The following is a 17,695-nucleotide window of genomic DNA, read 5'->3' as shown; positions in this document are numbered from 1 at the left end:
TGCATATGTGAGAACTGTTGGTCGCCCTGAAGCCAGAATGTCTATTTTCCCATATTTCCCATACCAGTAGTGATTTATGTTGCTGTGTCAGTAGTTGTACATGAACAATACAGCACTCTGCTATGCTGTATAGTATAGAGCTCAGGCATTTGTGTTGGAGAGATAGTGTGGGCATTCAGACAAAGACACAGCTTATAGTGGCTCTGTGGCTCTGCATGCTGGGTAAAATAAGGATCCCTCTGAAAATGACCAGACAAGGGGCAAAGAAGCCACGAGGAGGGTCAAGATACTGTCTTCGTCCTTGGCTGTGAGGGACTTTTTTTGGAATGATGTGCAAAGACATTTTCGAAGTTCGAAAGAAAAAGGATTCATTGTGAAGACAGTTGTAGGGAAAATCTGAGAGGAGATTTGTTGATTTATCTCAGACACAAAGTCTTCCTTGATCATTCCTTGACCTTCCATGTTTATGACTAATGCAGGCTTAGCAGTATAATGGAATGTAAGATAGGCTAGCTTTTTGAACTAGCGCTGTGGTCCCGGAGAACACACCATGGTTGTATAGATTTAAAAACATGGCCATGATTTAAAAAACGAATGCACGGAAAAATACAGTAAAACGTGCTTATGTGAAAACTGCAGATTTAAACTACAGATCTCAATTACAAGCAACACTTACAGTATAATTTATTTCAGATTAATATTTGCCACTAACGTCTGTTAAATCAATATTATGAAACCAGGTGCTTTCGTTTAAAAAAAAAAGTACTAACAAACAATCCCACTGAAAAAGAATCCTGTAAAAAACAAATTTTCATGTCGAATTTGTAGTACATTTTTGTAATTTCCTTATTTTAACCGCACTTAAAAACTAAAAATTGGATAAAGAAATACAATAAAAATGTATTTCAAGTTTATGAGAAAAGAAAAACATAATCATAAATATGAATCAATATACATTTCTGAGGCTAACATCACATCATTAATTTTTTGTAAACATTGTGTTTTACTTTGTCCACCGTTCTTTAATAATTCATCAAAAACAGTATTAAGTTGTCAGGCACTGGTCAATGGGAGTCCATTGGTAATCTTCAATAGTAGAAAGGTAGTAAAAGTAACTACTTAAGAACTTTTTGTCTAATCTTTTTGGAAAGCAGGAAGCAGGAACAATTATTGGTCTCTTGAGGGTCTCTCGAGCTATCAGTTCTCAGGACCCTCTGGTTGCCATCTACTCTCTCAATGACATCACACTCTCTTACTGTGTAATCTACTCTCTCACTAGTAGTTTATATTCCAGACTTTAGTTAACTGTATAGATGGCTCCACAGTCATTTTACTGTACATGAACAGATGGCAGGTCTATCAGGATTGTGTTTGGGATGTATGAGGTGAGATGAAGAGGCAAGTGGGAACATCTGGATTTAATAATGGGCCAGCTATACTCCCATAATCCCCTGTGTGAGTGTTTTGAAACATGGTGACAGATTAACACAAGAATGAACTGAATGTTGGCCGAGTGGGTGAGTGACTGGACAGCCGTGGTAAATGTGGATCATGGTGTAGTGTGGAAAAGTTGCTGATCTGCCACTGATGTCGAAACATGACCCGGGAACTGGACATCCCGTTCCCAGGGTCAGATGTGCTCAGACTGGCGATTTTAGTTTAAGATGTCGCTTTCAAGTATACAGCTGTGAAGTACACACTATTTTGCCTTTATCCAATGTCAGACAAGTATGCTGATGTTCAGATTCGCCTGTGGTGTCTGAGCAACGCACGCAGCTGTGCTAATATTTGGTACAAATGCATAATTTCCAATGTTGTGTACTGTATCACTAAAATACAGAATGACAGACAGAATTTCAGAGGTGAAACTAGTTGTTGTGGCAGGGCTCCAGACTGCGACTAAAAATATTAATTTGTGAGTGACATTTTTGCAGAGATCGCCATGCGCTTGTTATCAACAAATATACAAACACAACATGAGTGCATTACTTTGATGCGTTATTTGCTGTGACAGAGCCTGAGGACGAAAAATTTGTTGGTTGGTTCAAATTAATACAGAGTACAAATTTGGTTTGGTGTATTCAGAGTTTAAACAGTCGTTTTAGCATCAATACAAAAGCTGCCTCTTTTTAAAAAAGCAGAAACCAAATCTGCTTTCAACTGCATTAAAATATGCGTTATAGACAAGAAGCATTTTTTTAACACATTTACACACAATTATATGTAAACACATTTGATACTTTTCCACAGAATTCTGCAGATGTTTCCCAAATCTTTGTGCAGAATTAACATGAAAAGTCTGCAGATTCCGTATATACTTACTGTGTAGGAAGAAGAATAACTTGAACAAAAACATTATGTGAGCAAAACCTACAAGGGGGTCCACATCCTACACACAACAGGATAACTAAAAGTAGTTTCAAGTTCACTTTATGTGGCTCTCAAAAAACAATTTGGCGCCTGTTTTTTCCTCCATAGGAGCCAATGGATCCTTAATTTATTTTTGTCTGGAGCCCTGACAAGTTAAGAAAACCTAATAAGCTAATAATACATTTAATAAAATGTCTTTGTTCTGCTAAACACAAGGAAGATATTTGGAATAATATCAGTAATCGAGCAGATCTCTAAAAGGGGAAAAGCTCTGCTTGGTTACTGACATTCTTCCAAATATCCTCCTTGTGTTTAGCAGAACAATGATGACAGAATTCACTTTAAATCACTTTAATAATTACAGTAATGCACTGTATATTATTTTGATCAGTTGAAGTTCACATAAGGAGTTTACAGTCAAGCGTGAACTAATGGAGAATATGGTGAAAACTTCACCCTTGCAAAATATGTTTGGGCATTGCCAAAACAGGAAAACCTTAGCCCCCATTGTTCCCCCTTTTCCTCTGGAAAGGGGATGAGGAAGTCTTCTGCAAAAAATAGAATTCTTGCTGAAGTTTTTGGCCCAAAATTCCACCGCAGAAAACAGATGGTGATAATGGGTTTGTGCTGTCCAGAGACGTTGACTGTGGCATGAAAAACAATGACTGTATTTCTTTCTCCTTTTTTTGTTGGGATGAAGGGAACTGGAGATCTGCTCACTTTAGGCTTAACTCTGATACAATGTAAAAACAAAATCCTGTGAAAAAAACTAGCTGGGGCACCAGAAATAAACCGTAAAATATGTTTTTTTCTGTAAATTACAGTTTTAGAGTGTAAATTAATAACATCACCACTCTCATCTCATCTAAGCCTCTTCAAGATATCTATGTATAATTCAATTAACGGCTTTCTTTTTTGCTTGCCACTATGCCATTCACATCATGTCATTTCAGATATGCATAATATAATATAGTATATATTATATATAAAGATAATATAGTTTAACTATACTGTAGTTTACCAGTTTGAAATAACCTTTGTTAGGTGTAAAACTTTTAAATGACAAATTCGAGTATTATCTTTAAAATTTGGTCAAATGTCTGTGAACTGAATATAGTTAGATCCCTTAATTCCTCTGCGAACCATGAGAAAGCAAAACTCTTAAAATTCACATAATCAGCATTCTAAATTTAGTCTAATTCTCCCAGAGCGTACTGTAATGCACCCTTAGAGTTTTGTTCCACTGTATCTTACTTTTTTCCCTAGCTTGGGTGGACTTAGGGGGAAACAGAAATAATGCAAGTCCTCTTAGCCTGAGACCAAGACAAAAAAGTGTTTTAGTCCTTAGAGAACAGCAGTGTCATGCCTATTTTAACTATAGTTGTTTTACTAAAGAAAATCTTATATTGTCTCTTCTCATGCTATTTAAGGATTCTGGGAGCTCATTATTAGTAACTGGATGTAGACTGAGACCAAAATCACCAAATGCGACATTCACTCTTGTCAAACTGTCCTCATATGCTTGCAAAACCTAACATGCAAACTGATTCTGGGTATTTTTGTGTCCATAGAAGAAAGTGGAATCTCCCTGCTTCAACTTATTGGGGACACACCACAACAAATCCTCCAGGTCCCCGGCCCAAATGGTCAAACTGCATATGTTTTTAATAAGGACACCAATGCAGGGAAGATGGCACGTGCCCACCTTCCCAGTACCTTTTTTCGAGACTTCTCCATTGTCTTCCACTTGAAGCCCACTTCTGAAGATGCCGGGGTGGTCTTCTCCATCACCGATTCCAACCAACAGATCATGTATGTAGGGGTCAAGCTCTCGGCTGTGGAGGACGGCAAAAGGAAAGTAATTTTTTATTACACAGAGCCTGATTCAGATAAATCTAGAGAGGTGGCCAGCTTTGAGGTCCCATACCAGCCTGATGAGTGGAGCCGTTTCTCTTTGGCTGTTAACCTGGATCAGTTGTCTTTCTATGAGGACTGCGATTCTAAACCCAGAGTGGTCAAGTTTGAGCGCTCACCTGATGACATGAAGATTGAGACAGACACAGGCATCTTTGTGGGACAGGGTGGCACTGCTGACCCGGACAAATTTCAGGTATTGTCGGGGCATAAACCAAAGGGCATCGGCATCTCATATATTAATAACATTCGTGCACTTTAGAGTACAATTGAATGTTTCAAAAAAAATATCTAATATTGTGTATTGTTTTGTATTTGTGTGATATGTGTGTACAAAGTGAAACATGTCAACAACAATTTAGATGATCCTCGCTAGACAACTTTTATATACCCAAATCATTCTTATGAAACAAATAATGTTAACTGGTTATGTGTTCAGAAAATAAAAATCTATAAGATGTCCATAATAATATAATGAAATAAACCTTTGTGTGTATACTTCTCCAGGGTCTGATCTCAGAGTTAAGGGTGGTTGGTAACCCAAGGGTTGCTGAGCGTCATTGTGATGAAGCAGACGGTGATTATGATGATGATGAGGATGATTATGTAAGCCGCAAAAAATGTTTGTGTCATTTTTTAGTTCTCAAAAAAGCCAAAACTTGAATATCATTCTATTAGCATTCTATTAGCAGAGAATTACGTTTCTGACTTATTAAAAATAGACATTTGCTGTCTATTGAAATCACGTTATGTGTGGATTGAGAAACGTAGATATATTTTTGAGTATTGTAACATTATTATTTTCATGAAACTGTCAGGAGAGCATTGCTTCTATTAAAAGAATATACCATTGACTCTTTGCACTGACATACATTATGGATATCTGTGAGAGGGCTGATTTAACTAAATATTCATAGTTGGTAAATGCTTGTCATTATTTTTAGGGTTCAGGGGGCAGTGGAAGTGGAAATGGAATGGTGGACACAATAGAGAAAGGACACACTGCAGTATGTTGTCCTTATGTTGTTCCAATTGCTTCTGTTGTTTACCTCATTTGTAAGTCGCTTTGGATAAAAGAGTCTGCTAAATGACTAATGTATTATAGACTTCTGTTTTTCTATCTCTTTTTTTTGTATTTTGTATTTTAGAATGATCATTATCAAACAAGTTAACCTTAAATACTGTGTATAAATGAAGAGTTTGGTTAAAAAAAACATGATTTTTTTGTTGCGTTTTATTGTGTTAGTAAGCTGTATTTTTGTAGTTATTATGGCTTATATCAAAACAAACCAACTGCAGTTTGATTGAAATTAATTGGAATGCACAGTAAAAAAAAACATGATTATAGTTATGTCATTTTGGAACCAAACTCTTCAAGTGTTATTATGACGTTTATAAAATAACATTTGATGCCCATCACAAAATATATCCTTGACTTGATAAACTTGTGTATAGAAGACATTTTATATGTTTTCCATTTCAAAAAAGGCCTTAGTTTTGCAGCCCCTGCCTCCACCACCTGTTTCTACGATGATACAGAAGCCTAAACTTGACATAGATGATCATCCGAAAGAGATAGGTGTGTGAAATTACTCATTTTACAGATTACTCACATAAAAATGTCTGATCTTAAGTCTGACTATGATATCTGATCTTCATTTAACTCACCAATATAGGCAATTATTCATTATATAATGCATTTTCTTTTTTCCTGGTGCTGACTGCAGTGATAGCAGTAAACTCACTCCCAACACCTGGTGTAGCCTATTCTGGATTTGAACTCTCTGTTGAATGCATTCGGAAAAACAATTTGAAATAAAAACAACAATGATAATACAAATTTTACGCCATAAATGATTTTTGTTAGTGAGATTAGCAATAGTAACAATCTGCTTTCTATATACATTTGGCGCCATCTTTTGGCATGTGCATGCCACTACAATCGCGTTGCTTAAAGAGATAGTTCACCTTCAAAATGAAAATTCTGTCATTTTTACACACACTCTTGTCATTTCAGACCTGTACAACTTTGCAGAACACAAAATAAGAAATTCTCTTAAATGTTGGTAACAGAAAACCGTTGGACCTAAATATGCAACCTTTGGTCCACATTGACTTCTAACACACAAAACCAATGCCAATGGGGACCATGGGTTGCATATTTAGATGGTCTTTGTCTAAGACGGCACCATAATGTTTTGCCAGGTTTCTCTGATACTAAAGGAAATAAAGGGACAAAGGGAAAGAAGGGGGACCAAGAAGACCCGGGCTTAAAAGGGCCAAAGGATGACATGTCAGCTCGTGAGACTTCTAACTCTAGCACAGGTGGAACCCGTAGAGAAAAGGTGCTGCTGTATTCTTGTTTCTTTGATAGTTTCAGACAGCATGCATAACAGTTTGAAATAGAAAATAAGTCAAATAGACCATTGGATCAGTTGATAATCAGAGGCTGGATAAGCAATTTTCATAGTAAATGATGCATAAACTGAAGTGGTTTGTAGTGGTGATGTTTACATGCTTGATATAGTGACAGGTATGTTAATCTAAGTCATTTTGCTTCTTTAGGGTAGTCATAGAGAAAAGGAATGAAGATATACCAGACCAATTTTACACACTCTCTACCAGAGTTATGTTGTGAAGAGATGCTGTCCTTTTCTCTGTATAGGATACAACTGGGACTGGATATCCTGGCCCTAAAGGTGATCGTGGACCTCCAGGGCCACCTGGACCTCCTGGGCCCCAGGGTCAATTAATAGAACTGGTAGACACAGGGGACGAAAAAGTTGTGAAGGTGCAGGGTTCAATGGGCCCACCAGGACCACCTGGACTAGAGGGTCCGTCTGGTCCCCATGGCCCCCAGGGGAAACCAGTGAGTGTTGTAAACGTCCTTTGACATCCAAAACTAAGAAATTGTGTGTGTGTGTGTGTGTGTGTGTAGTAAAAGATCTAAACAAGCTTCTGCTTTTATTTTGTATAGGGTGATCCAGGAAAGGAGGGCAAACCTGTGAGTGTTCAGGACAGTTATTTACAGTGTTTTTTATTAGTAATAATTTGTGGAGTTGTGTGTAATTTTGTTATAATGTTTTATTTATTTATATTTTATTTTTGAATATTTTTCATTGACATAATGTTATCATTACCTGCATGTTTTATGTTTGTGAAGTGCTTTGAGTTACATTCATTGTACGAAAAGTGCAATATAAATAAACATATTATTATTGTTTTTGTTGTTGCTATTATTATTATCGTTGTTGTCTTTTAACACTCTCCTTTGGTCTTACCATACAGGGCTCTGAAGGACCTCGTGGTTTTCCAGGAACACCTGGACCTGAAGGACAGAAGGTGCTTTGCCAGATCTGATTTAATCAATATTTATTATTATATCCTGTATATATAATCTTTTTACAAATCATACTTTAACAGTATCACATGTGTTTTCGTTGTATGGTCAGGGAGAGAAAGGTCAAGGACAACCAGGCCCTAGAGGTCTACCTGGGCCACCTGGACCTCCCGGACCACCCACCTTAGACAGAAATGTGAGTTTAAATTGTCTTTATGCCTATTAAGCTGTGTGTCTATTTATAGCCTAGCATGATCTTTTATCTTTCATGTTTTATGCGCGTTTCCTTTTCAGGCCTTTGTGGATATGGAAGGTTCTGGGGTGCTGCCGGTATGTATTAGATATGCGTTAACAAGCTCCTCTGTGGCTAGAACTGGTTACTTAAACATTCATATCAAATGTATTTGATTCAGTATGTTCTCATCTTTTCAGGGTGTTTGTGGTCCTCCCGGCCCACCTGGACCTCCTGGGCCCCCAGGACCTGGTGTAGAATCTGAATTTGATGGAGCCACTGACTCCCTTGGACTAAATGGAGGCCATGGGCGTCCTGTAAGAAATTATTCTTTCATTGTCTATTATAATATGTTTGAACCGTGGTCCTCAGAATGAGTCATATTGTGACTTCAGCCTAATGCACAAATGCATTCATTTTTACATTTATGATATTTTAAGTTATATTTATTTATGAATGGTTTTATTTATTCCACGCCATGCAGGAAGCACTCCCTTAGTGATTTTTTAGAAAATAGAAAATAAAATCCTGTTCCGTTTTATTAAATTCTACATGATATAATTTTATAGTTGATATAGCTTGTTTATTTTTATGACTCAGGGGCCTCCAGGTCGACCTGGAAAATCTGGTGCTCCTGGGCCTCCAGGACCCTCAGGACAAAAGGTAGAGGACAAAACAAAAGCTACATGCGGTACAGCATGTCCGATATGAATTGTAAGGCAATATCTTATGTTTTCTGTCTGTTTTCTTCTGTTAGGGAGACTGTGGTAAGGTTGGCTTGCCTGTAGTTACAGGGGAAGAGGTAAGACATTGTAACAGCTTCAGTAATGTGTCTTTTTAATAAATTAGATTTTGATGTAGAAATCAATTGTAGATGTGATCCAACCCTACTTGGATAGGTATAATCAAATATCCACATATCTCTGAGGCTTTCAATATCTTTTTGGAACCTCATTTATGTTTTTCTTCTTGTAGCAAAGCTCCTCCTCTGCTTTTACTTCATTTTTCGCCAATTGGTTCCCTTCCTGGGATGCTAGTGGGTCACAGGTATTCCTTATTACGAGTGTCTAAGCACTAACCAATGTGACTATTATGTGTTTCTCGAATAACCTGCTGTACATTGTTGTCTTGACTAATTGTTAGTCTAACAAATAAATTAGCAGAACACATTTGTAGATGCTGCAGTATTATACACATGCATCCCATTTCTTTCTCTGCAGGATTCACAGAGATCTACTGGGATCCCAGGCAAGGAAGGGATACCTGGGCTTCCTGGATCTATGGGGCCTCAGGGACCTCCAGGACCTCCTGGACCCCCAGGGCCAGCCATCCGAATTACTGTAAGCTACTTAAATTTATTTAGAAAGTTTACCTTGTGGCTTTTGATCGGTTAGTATTACTTTAGTCTTCAGAAGTAGATGAATATGATAATATGTGTGTGTGTGTTTGCAGGCTGATGGAGAAGAAAAAGAAATTACTCTTAATTATATTCCAGGCATCATGGGGCCACCAGGCCCACAGGTAACTTCAGATCACTTTCTGTTTTGTCAAAATAATTGTCACAGTGTTTAACCACTGTTTTTATTTTCTCTGAAGGGACCACAGGGCATACCTGGACTACCGGTAAGATATCTTTCTCCCGTTCTCTCTTTCTCTCTCTCTCTAATGTGAAACATTCTTAATGTTGATGACCACAAATGAGTTAAAATGTTATTTGTTACATCTTTAGGGCAAGGCTGGTTTCCCAGGTCTCTCAGGTCAGAAAGGTGATGAAGGGATAAGAGGACGAGAAGGAATCCCAGGGTTTGATGGATTCCCTGGACCAATAGTAAGTGGTTGTTGAAAGCCTTGATCAAGCGTGAAATTCATTTTGTAACTTATCAAATGAATATCATTTTGACTTTCACAGGGACTAAAGGGAGAAAGAGGATGGAAAGGTGACAAAGTGAGTGATCTTTAAGATTCTTTAGGGTCAACAGTGATTTATCGCTCTAACATTAAAGGTGCCATGTGTAATGTTTTTGGAGGATCAAGTGACAGAAATGCAATATAATATACAGTACATAACCATGTTTTGAGAGCTGTATAAAGACCTACTGAAGCGTTATGTTTTTATTACCTTAGAATGAGTTATTTCTATATACATACACCGCAGCTTCCCTTATATGGAATTCACCATGTTTTTTTATAGTAGCCCTAAACTGACAAACTGCTCTACTGAACACGTTTCGTAAATACATTCTCTCCTTTGGCAAAGAAGGGAAAACGTGATAACATCTTAGTTCTGTGTCAGCCTCCGCAGTACTTCGAAAGGGAGGGGTAGACTGAGCTGGTTTTTATTGTAGCAATTCACAACCTCACCACTAGATGTGGCTACATTTCTTACACAGGACTTTAAATAGCTTTAAGTGGATATAAACAGGCAGTTTACTAAAAACTTGCAATTCGCAGCCTCACCACTAATTGCCGCTAAATGTCATACAATGAGACTTTTAATATAATTGAGTGGAAATACAGCAAACAGGCAGTTTATAATAACATCTGTATTTGTCTTTAGGGTGAGCGTGGTCCTTTGGGAGGACCTCCTGGACCACCAGGGCCACCAGGTCCTCCAGGACAAATGAACTGTAGTATATGCACTGTAAGTGTTATTATACAAATTTACATCTAGACAACACCCAAATTCATAAAAAGTCTAAATGATTCTCACATGATGTTTAATTTCAGAAGGATGTGGGTCAAGGAATCCCTGAACTACAAGTGAGTGGCAATTATAAATATTAATCATTATGCTTATAATATTCACTCTACCTTCTACAGTAATTGTGCTAGTGATCTCTATTGAATTATAATACAACTGCACTTCAAGCTTTTTGTTTTGTTTTATTAGGGTCCACCTGGTATACCCGGTGAGGCAGGATTCCCAGTAAGTTTTAATTGTAAAATTATATTTCTCAGCTTTCATCTAACCAGTTTATAGTAAAATGCTTTCAAATGTAGTAACTCTGTGCTTCAGAGAACATTTAGTTCTGCCATGGGCTAATGCCTTCATATAGGTCCTTCTCAAAAACATCATATTGTGATAAAGTTCATTATTTTCCATAATGTAATGATAAAATTTTAACTTTCATATATTTTAGATTCATTGCACACCAACTGAAATATTTCAGATCTTTTATTGTTTTAATACTGATGATTTTGGCATACAGCTCATGAAAACACAAAATTATGAAAATCTCAAAAGATTAGCATATTTCATCCGACCAATAAAAGAAAAGTGTTTTAATACAAAAAAAGTAAACCTTCAAATAATCATGTTCAGTTAAGCACTCAATACTTGGTCGGGAATCCTTTTGCAGAAATGACTGCTTCAATGCGGCGTGGCATGGAGGCAATCAGCCTGTGGCACTGCTGAGGTGTTATGGAGGCCCAGGATGCTTCGATAGCGGCCTTAAGCTCATCCAGAGTGTTGGGTCTTGCGTCTCAACTTTCTCTTCACAATATCCCACAGATTCTCTATGGGGTTCAGGCAGGGCCGGATTGGGACTCATTTTCAGCCCTGGAGTTTCATGCCTTAGACCGGCCCACTTTAGTTTACGACTGACTATATTAAAATAATGATAATTAAAACCTAAGTCTGCAATAGCGCACTGTTCTCTACAGCCTTGAATTCATTGTCATTCAGTGAAAATACAGTAGCCTAAGTTTTGCTTCACAGTGAAGATTTATTAGAACAGGACAGTATCAGAATCTATTTTCTTTAAGAATTAGTGTTTATAAATATCCAAACATTGAAATAAGGAAAAAAATATAAATTACAAAAGATTAAAATAAAATGTATTGCACTGTCTAATGACACTATAATTTATTTTAATGAAACGTCTGCTTTACAACTTCAAATATTTTTTTTTAAATATGAGAACATTAGTTAAATAATTAAACTATTGGACTGTCATCTGACTTTTCTTTCACAATGATTTCTAATGATTGTTTCGTCTCTTTTTTCTCTGCATAAGTGTAGCTTCAAGGAAACATGGACAACCCTAAAACATTAATTAACGCCTGAGCACAGCACTGGTCTCTTCAACTTTATCTATCCCGGATTCATTGTATAATGACGTCGGTCCGAATGTGGGACGGGCGCTCTAACAATGAGCTAGCTTGTGTAGCAGGGTGACGCAGGGCCCTGGTGGCTCATTGGCCGAGGTCATGGGGATTGGTGAGCCAATCAGAGCACTGGTCACCGTGTTTAAAAGACTGGTGTTGTAGTATCGGGAAAGCGTCATTTACGGGGACCGCCCCTTTCTGCAGGGCAACAGTGTTGTGAATGAGTGGATGGGTTTAACGGATTGATGTTCGGGCTGCTGTGCATTGCAGGGCTTCTAAACAGTGGCACTCGTATGTGATTAGGACCTCCCGGGACGAGTGACGTTATTTAGGATGACTCTGTGACTTGTTCACGGTCCAAGGGTTTCAGCACTTGGAGTTCTGTTGCGGGAGACGTGAAAACGCGTTGATATGATTATACTGCTGCTTTGCCCAGGCTTTATTTCAACGATTTAAATATGTTTATTTAAAAAGACGCTTGCTACGCATTTTATGCCTGTTTCGTTCCCTCGCTCGGGAAGTCTGCAGCCGAGAGCAAGTTTGCTGTTCTCAGCAGCGTGGCATATTGCTTATTGTCATTTTCCCTTTTTTTGTTTGATTATTGTTTTGTGTATTTATTTTCTGGTTGTCTACATTTGTATTCTTTGGTTTATGTCTGCATGCCCTAGTTCCACTCCTTCCGCGGGTTTGCCAACGAAAGCGCGGATTACCCGAAGTTTGGTGATTTAAAAGGAGTGCGGAAATCTCATTGTTACAAATACACTTTTGTCTAAACTATCTTATGGTTACTGGTTTGTGTCTTTTATTTTCTTTGATTTCTTTCTGTAAGTTGAGTTGTATTTTGTTATTATCTGTATCGGTGTGGAGAGACGCTGGCTGGTGGTGAATGTTCCCTAATCACGTTGTGTGAAATATTGCCGTGGTCTACGAGAGGTGTGTATTGAGTGGGGTGTGAAGAACTAGCGGCCCTTGCTGGCATTCTCTCTCCAGCCCGGTCTTATGTAATGTTTGTTTCATTGTTCATTGTTTCGATCTTATTCAGGTTTGCTTTTTAGACCTGGAGTAATTTATTTGTGTCTATTGTAATAAATGATTATATTTTTCTATTTAAATTTTCTCTATTCATTACTTGCTCACTCCACTACGATCACGAACCTGTGTGCTTATTTTTGTTTTCCCGGCATGTACCGGGTGGCGTAGTCGAGCAATTCTATTCATAAGTCTCATAACACCCTTGCTAAGAGCTCTCCTTGCCACATTTGGCGTAGTCGGCAGGGTGTGGCGTGTCCCAGGCGGCACTTTACAATTAATAACAGCTACTTGCTCTGAGCAGTTTTTGCATGACACAGTGCTTTTTGAGCCTCCTGATTCTGGCCTGCCCGCTGGATTGCTGGCATCACCGGCATTGGTGCGTGTCAGTAGAGGCACAGTTTTGGTGCCAGTGGTGAATGTTGGTACTACTGATATTGTGTTGTACCCACGGACACAGCTGGGAACTTTAACTAGCGTACACGTTGTTAGTTTACCCTCAGGGGTTACAGAGGTTAAAACTGTAGCAGCTACTGTTAGTGCACAGGTATCACAAGTGGCACCTTCGGTTGCAGAGCAGGTGAAGGCTATAGATTTGTCTCAGCTATCGCTGGAAGAACAAGAGCAGGCTAGGGTACTATTGGGTCAGTATCAAACAGTGTTTTCTGCATACGAGGGAGATCTGGGATGTACCAGTTTAATTTCGCATGAAATACCATTGTTGGACGACATCCCGGTTAGACAGCGACATCGTCGAATTCCTCCGTCGGAATATGAGGTAGTGAAGGCCCATATTAATACTCTGTTAGAGGCTAAAGTTATACGTGAAAGTTGTAGCCCTTTTGCATCCCCCATAGTTCTTGTTAAGAAGAAGGATGGTAGTCTGCGTATGTGTGTAGACTATCGTCGATTGAATGCAAAAACTAGGAAGGATGCCTTTCCGCTTCCCCGTATAGAGGAGTCATTGGATTCACTGACGGGGGCCCGTTGGTTTTCAACGTTGGATTTAACCAGCGGGTACAATCAGGTCCCAGTCAGTGAACCGGATCGATCAAAAACGGCTTTTTGCACACCATTTGGGCTGTTTGAATGGAACCGCATGCCATTTGGTTTATGTAATGCACCTAGCACATTCCAGCGGCTAATGCAGCGTCTGTTTGGTGATCAGCAGGGCCAATCATTATTGTTGTATCTCGATGATATAGTAATCTTTTCATCCTCAGTGGCACAACATTTGCAACGTCTCGAACTGGTTCTGAATCGATTGCACCGTGAGGGGCTTAAGGCAAAGTTAGGAAAGTGCGACTTCTTTCAGACCAAGGTGTCTTACTTGGGGCATGTGATCTCAGCAGAGGGGGTCTCCACTGACCCGAGAAAGATAGAGGCAGTTGCTCAATGGCCCCAGCCTAACAGCGTATCTGCATTGCGCTCATTTCTCGGTTTTGCAAGTTATTATCGCCGTTTTGTAGAGGGGTTTGCAAAGTTGGCAGCCCCTCTGCATCGGTTGGTTGCACAACTAGGAGCTGTAAAGTTTAGGCAGCGAACAGACTTGAGCGTTGCTAACGGTTGGACTGCAGAATGTCAGGGAAGCTTTGAGGCCCTGAAAGGTAAGCTTACTACTGCGCCTGTGCTTGCATATGCAGACTTTAGCCTTCCTTTTATTCTTGAGGTAGATGCCAGTTTTGGCGGACTAGGAGCAGTCCTCTCACAGAATCAGGCTGGGCGAGTGAGACCTGTTGCTTATGCGAGTCGTGGCCTTAGGCCTACGGAACGCAATATGACGAACTACAGTTCCATGAAATTGGAGTTTTTAGCGTTAAAATGGGCAATGGCAGAGAAGTTCAGAGAATACCTGTTAGGCCAAAAGTGTGTGGTATATACTGATAATAATCCCCTCAGCCACTTGACCTCAGCTAAATTGGGCGCTACGGAACAGCGTTGGGCATCTCAGTTGTCTAGCTTTGATTTTGAAATCAAGTATCGACCCGGGAGGTGTAATAGAAATGCAGATTCATTATCTCGACAAGGTTCCTTTAGGCCAGAGGAAGAAAATGGCCTGTTCCCAGGCACTGCAGTACCAGCGGCTGTACAGCAGGCTGTGAATGCAGTACCGGTTCCCTTGGCCGTTCAGGCAATTACCACTGTTTTGCCTGGTTGTTCTGTTGTAGATTTGGGATGCCTACAGGAAGCTGACCCAGTTATTGGGGAGATTTTGGGGTTCTGGAAAAAGCAAGACTTTCCCGACCCTCAGATAAGGCGTAAGCTCTCGAAGTCAGCATTAATTCTTTTACGGCAGTGGGATCGTTTAGTGGAACAACAGGGGGTTATATATCGCCGCATCCAGCGCCCCGACGGGGGTGATGAGGTGTTACAGGTTGTTTTACCCTTTGTGTTGCGGTCTGATATTATGAAGGGACTGCACCAAGAACATGGGCATCAGGGCATTGAACGCACCACCGAGTTGGTGCGTCAGCGATGCTACTGGCCAGGAATGACGGCAGAGGTGGCTCGATGGTGCCAGGAGTGTGAGCGGTGCCAGAGGGCCAAGAACACGGAACCAGCGGCCAGTAGTTTCATGGGGCACCTATTGGCATCTCGTCCAAATGAAATTTTGGCGGTAGACTTTACGCTGCTAGAAGCTTCCCGGTCAGGGTTAGAGAATGTCCTAGTAATGACAGATGTCTTCACCAAGTTCACCCTTGCTGTTCCCACTCGAGATCAGCGGGCAGAAACGGTAGCACAAGTGCTTGTGAACGAATGGTTTTATAAGTTTGGTGTCCCTGGAAGGGTCCACTCTGATCAGGGCCGTAATTTTGAGTCCTTGCTAATCCAACAACTTTGCCTGCTTTATGGGGTAGAGAAGTCCCGCACCACGCCATACCATCCAGCTGGAAATGGTCAGTGTGAGCGTTTTAATAGAACCTTACATAATCTGCTTCGTACCTTGCCAGTTTCTAAGAAAAGGGATTGGGTCTCGTGTCTCCCTCAGGTGCTATTTTCGTACAACACCACTCCGCATCAGGCTACAGGAGAATCACCCCATTTTCTGATGTTTGGTCAGGAGCCACGGCTCCCTGTAGACTTCTTGTTAGGTAAAGTCTCGAACCCAACCCAAGGGGAAGTGCATGATTGGATTGTGGAACATCAGTTAAGGCTGCAGGTAGCATTCGATGGTGCACAAGAGCGATTGAGAACAGTGGCTGAACGGCGGAAGGGATATTTTGATTCCAGAGTCCGTGATGTACCACTTGAGGTCAACCAGGTAGTTTTACTGCGGGAATGTGGTCTGAGGGGTCGCCAGAAGATTCAGGACGCTTGGAGTTCGGTACTCTATAAAGTAATTGGGACCCCAAATCTAGGCGGCTCAGTATACACTATTGCACCAGTAGATGATGCGTCTAAAGTAAAGCGGGTCCATCGCTCCCTTTTAAAGCCAAAGGTTTTGGGCAATCAAGTTGTTGGCCCCTGTACAGGACTGGTAACGGGTACAGAGTCTGTGGTAGGGAGCGAAGGGGGGCCTTCGAGAGACTCTGAAATAGGAGTAGAAGATAGTATGGAAGAGGTAGACTTGTGTTTCGTTCAGTTAGAGCCAGGACATGAGACGAGCATTTCTGCCCCCATAATTGAGCTGGCCCCACGTACAGTGGAGAGTGTTAGTCATTCTTCTAACCGGGAGGTAAACCTGAGACAACACCTAGAGTCTTTGAGTAGTTGGCCACAAGAAAATGAGTCATTACTTCGGCGGTCCAGACGGCCTACTGCCGGCCAACATTCAAATGTGCATCGGTTGCCAAGACCAGTTGGGGAGGCTGTAGAGGAGGTTCAACTAGTTCCTGAGGTGAGGTCTAATACCATAAGGGCTAGCTTTAGGCCTTGGACTTAATATTTGAGGTCTTATCGTCGGGACGACGATATATAAAGTGGGGTGAAATGTAGCAGGGTGACGCAGGGCCCTGGTGGCTCATTGGCCGAGGTCATGGGGATTGGTGAGCCAATCAGAGCACTGGTCACCGTGTTTAAAAGACTGGTGTTGTAGTATCGGGAAAGCGTCATTTACGGGGACCGCCCCTTTCTGCAGGGCAACAGTGTTGTGAATGAGTGGATGGGTTTAACGGATTGATGTTCGGGCTGCTGTGCATTGCAGGGCTTCTAAACAGTGGCACTCGTATGTGATTAGGACCTCCCGGGACGAGTGACGTTATTTAGGATGACTCTGTGACTTGTTCACGGTCCAAGGGTTTCAGCACTTGGAGTTCTGTTGCGGGAGACGTGAAAACGCGTTGATATGATTATACTGCTGCTTTGCCCAGGCTTTATTTCAACGATTTAAATATGTTTATTTAAAAAGACGCTTGCTACGCATTTTATGCCTGTTTCGTTCCCTCGCTCGGGAAGTCTGCAGCCGAGAGCAAGTTTGCTGTTCTCAGCAGCGTGGCATATTGCTTATTGTCATTTTCCCTTTTTTTGTTTGATTATTGTTTTGTGTATTTATTTTCTGGTTGTCTACATTTGTATTCTTTGGTTTATGTCTGCATGCCCTAGTTCCACTCCTTCCGCGGGTTTGCCAACGAAAGCGCGGATTACCCGAAGTTTGGTGATTTAAAAGGAGTGCGGAAATCTCATTGTTACAAATACACTTTTGTCTAAACTATCTTATGGTTACTGGTTTGTGTCTTTTATTTTCTTTGATTTCTTTCTGTAAG

At 40.4% G+C, this 17,695-nt stretch overlaps 1 protein-coding gene across 1 annotated transcript in view; it reads left to right on the top strand.

Moving 5' to 3' along the window:
* col18a1b (collagen type XVIII alpha 1 chain b) overlaps window positions 1-17,695 on the top strand; it is a gene marked incomplete at its 5' end in the record, with an annotated part of 29,296 nt that overhangs the window by 2,465 nt on the left and 9,136 nt on the right. Inside the window, 22 exons of the mRNA XM_079460068.1 lie at window positions 3,942-4,480; window positions 4,792-4,890; window positions 5,229-5,291; window positions 5,773-5,863; window positions 6,490-6,629; window positions 6,950-7,153; window positions 7,262-7,288; window positions 7,573-7,626; window positions 7,737-7,820; window positions 7,919-7,954; window positions 8,057-8,173; window positions 8,457-8,519; window positions 8,614-8,658; window positions 8,832-8,903; window positions 9,077-9,196; window positions 9,309-9,377; window positions 9,453-9,479; window positions 9,586-9,684; window positions 9,766-9,801; window positions 10,414-10,497; window positions 10,584-10,616; window positions 10,747-10,782. Of these exons, the coding sequence (XP_079316194.1) occupies window positions 3,942-4,480; window positions 4,792-4,890; window positions 5,229-5,291; window positions 5,773-5,863; window positions 6,490-6,629; window positions 6,950-7,153; window positions 7,262-7,288; window positions 7,573-7,626; window positions 7,737-7,820; window positions 7,919-7,954; window positions 8,057-8,173; window positions 8,457-8,519; window positions 8,614-8,658; window positions 8,832-8,903; window positions 9,077-9,196; window positions 9,309-9,377; window positions 9,453-9,479; window positions 9,586-9,684; window positions 9,766-9,801; window positions 10,414-10,497; window positions 10,584-10,616; window positions 10,747-10,782 (2,138 nt within the window). The remainder of the gene's footprint in view (window positions 1-3,941; window positions 4,481-4,791; window positions 4,891-5,228; window positions 5,292-5,772; window positions 5,864-6,489; window positions 6,630-6,949; window positions 7,154-7,261; window positions 7,289-7,572; window positions 7,627-7,736; window positions 7,821-7,918; window positions 7,955-8,056; window positions 8,174-8,456; window positions 8,520-8,613; window positions 8,659-8,831; window positions 8,904-9,076; window positions 9,197-9,308; window positions 9,378-9,452; window positions 9,480-9,585; window positions 9,685-9,765; window positions 9,802-10,413; window positions 10,498-10,583; window positions 10,617-10,746; window positions 10,783-17,695) is intronic.

This window comes from Barbatula barbatula (assembly GCF_947034865.1).
Source record: "Barbatula barbatula genome assembly, chromosome: 7".
Lineage (NCBI taxonomy): Eukaryota > Metazoa > Chordata > Actinopteri > Cypriniformes > Nemacheilidae > Barbatula > Barbatula barbatula.
This window is presented reverse-complemented; position numbering and strand designations above follow the sequence as displayed.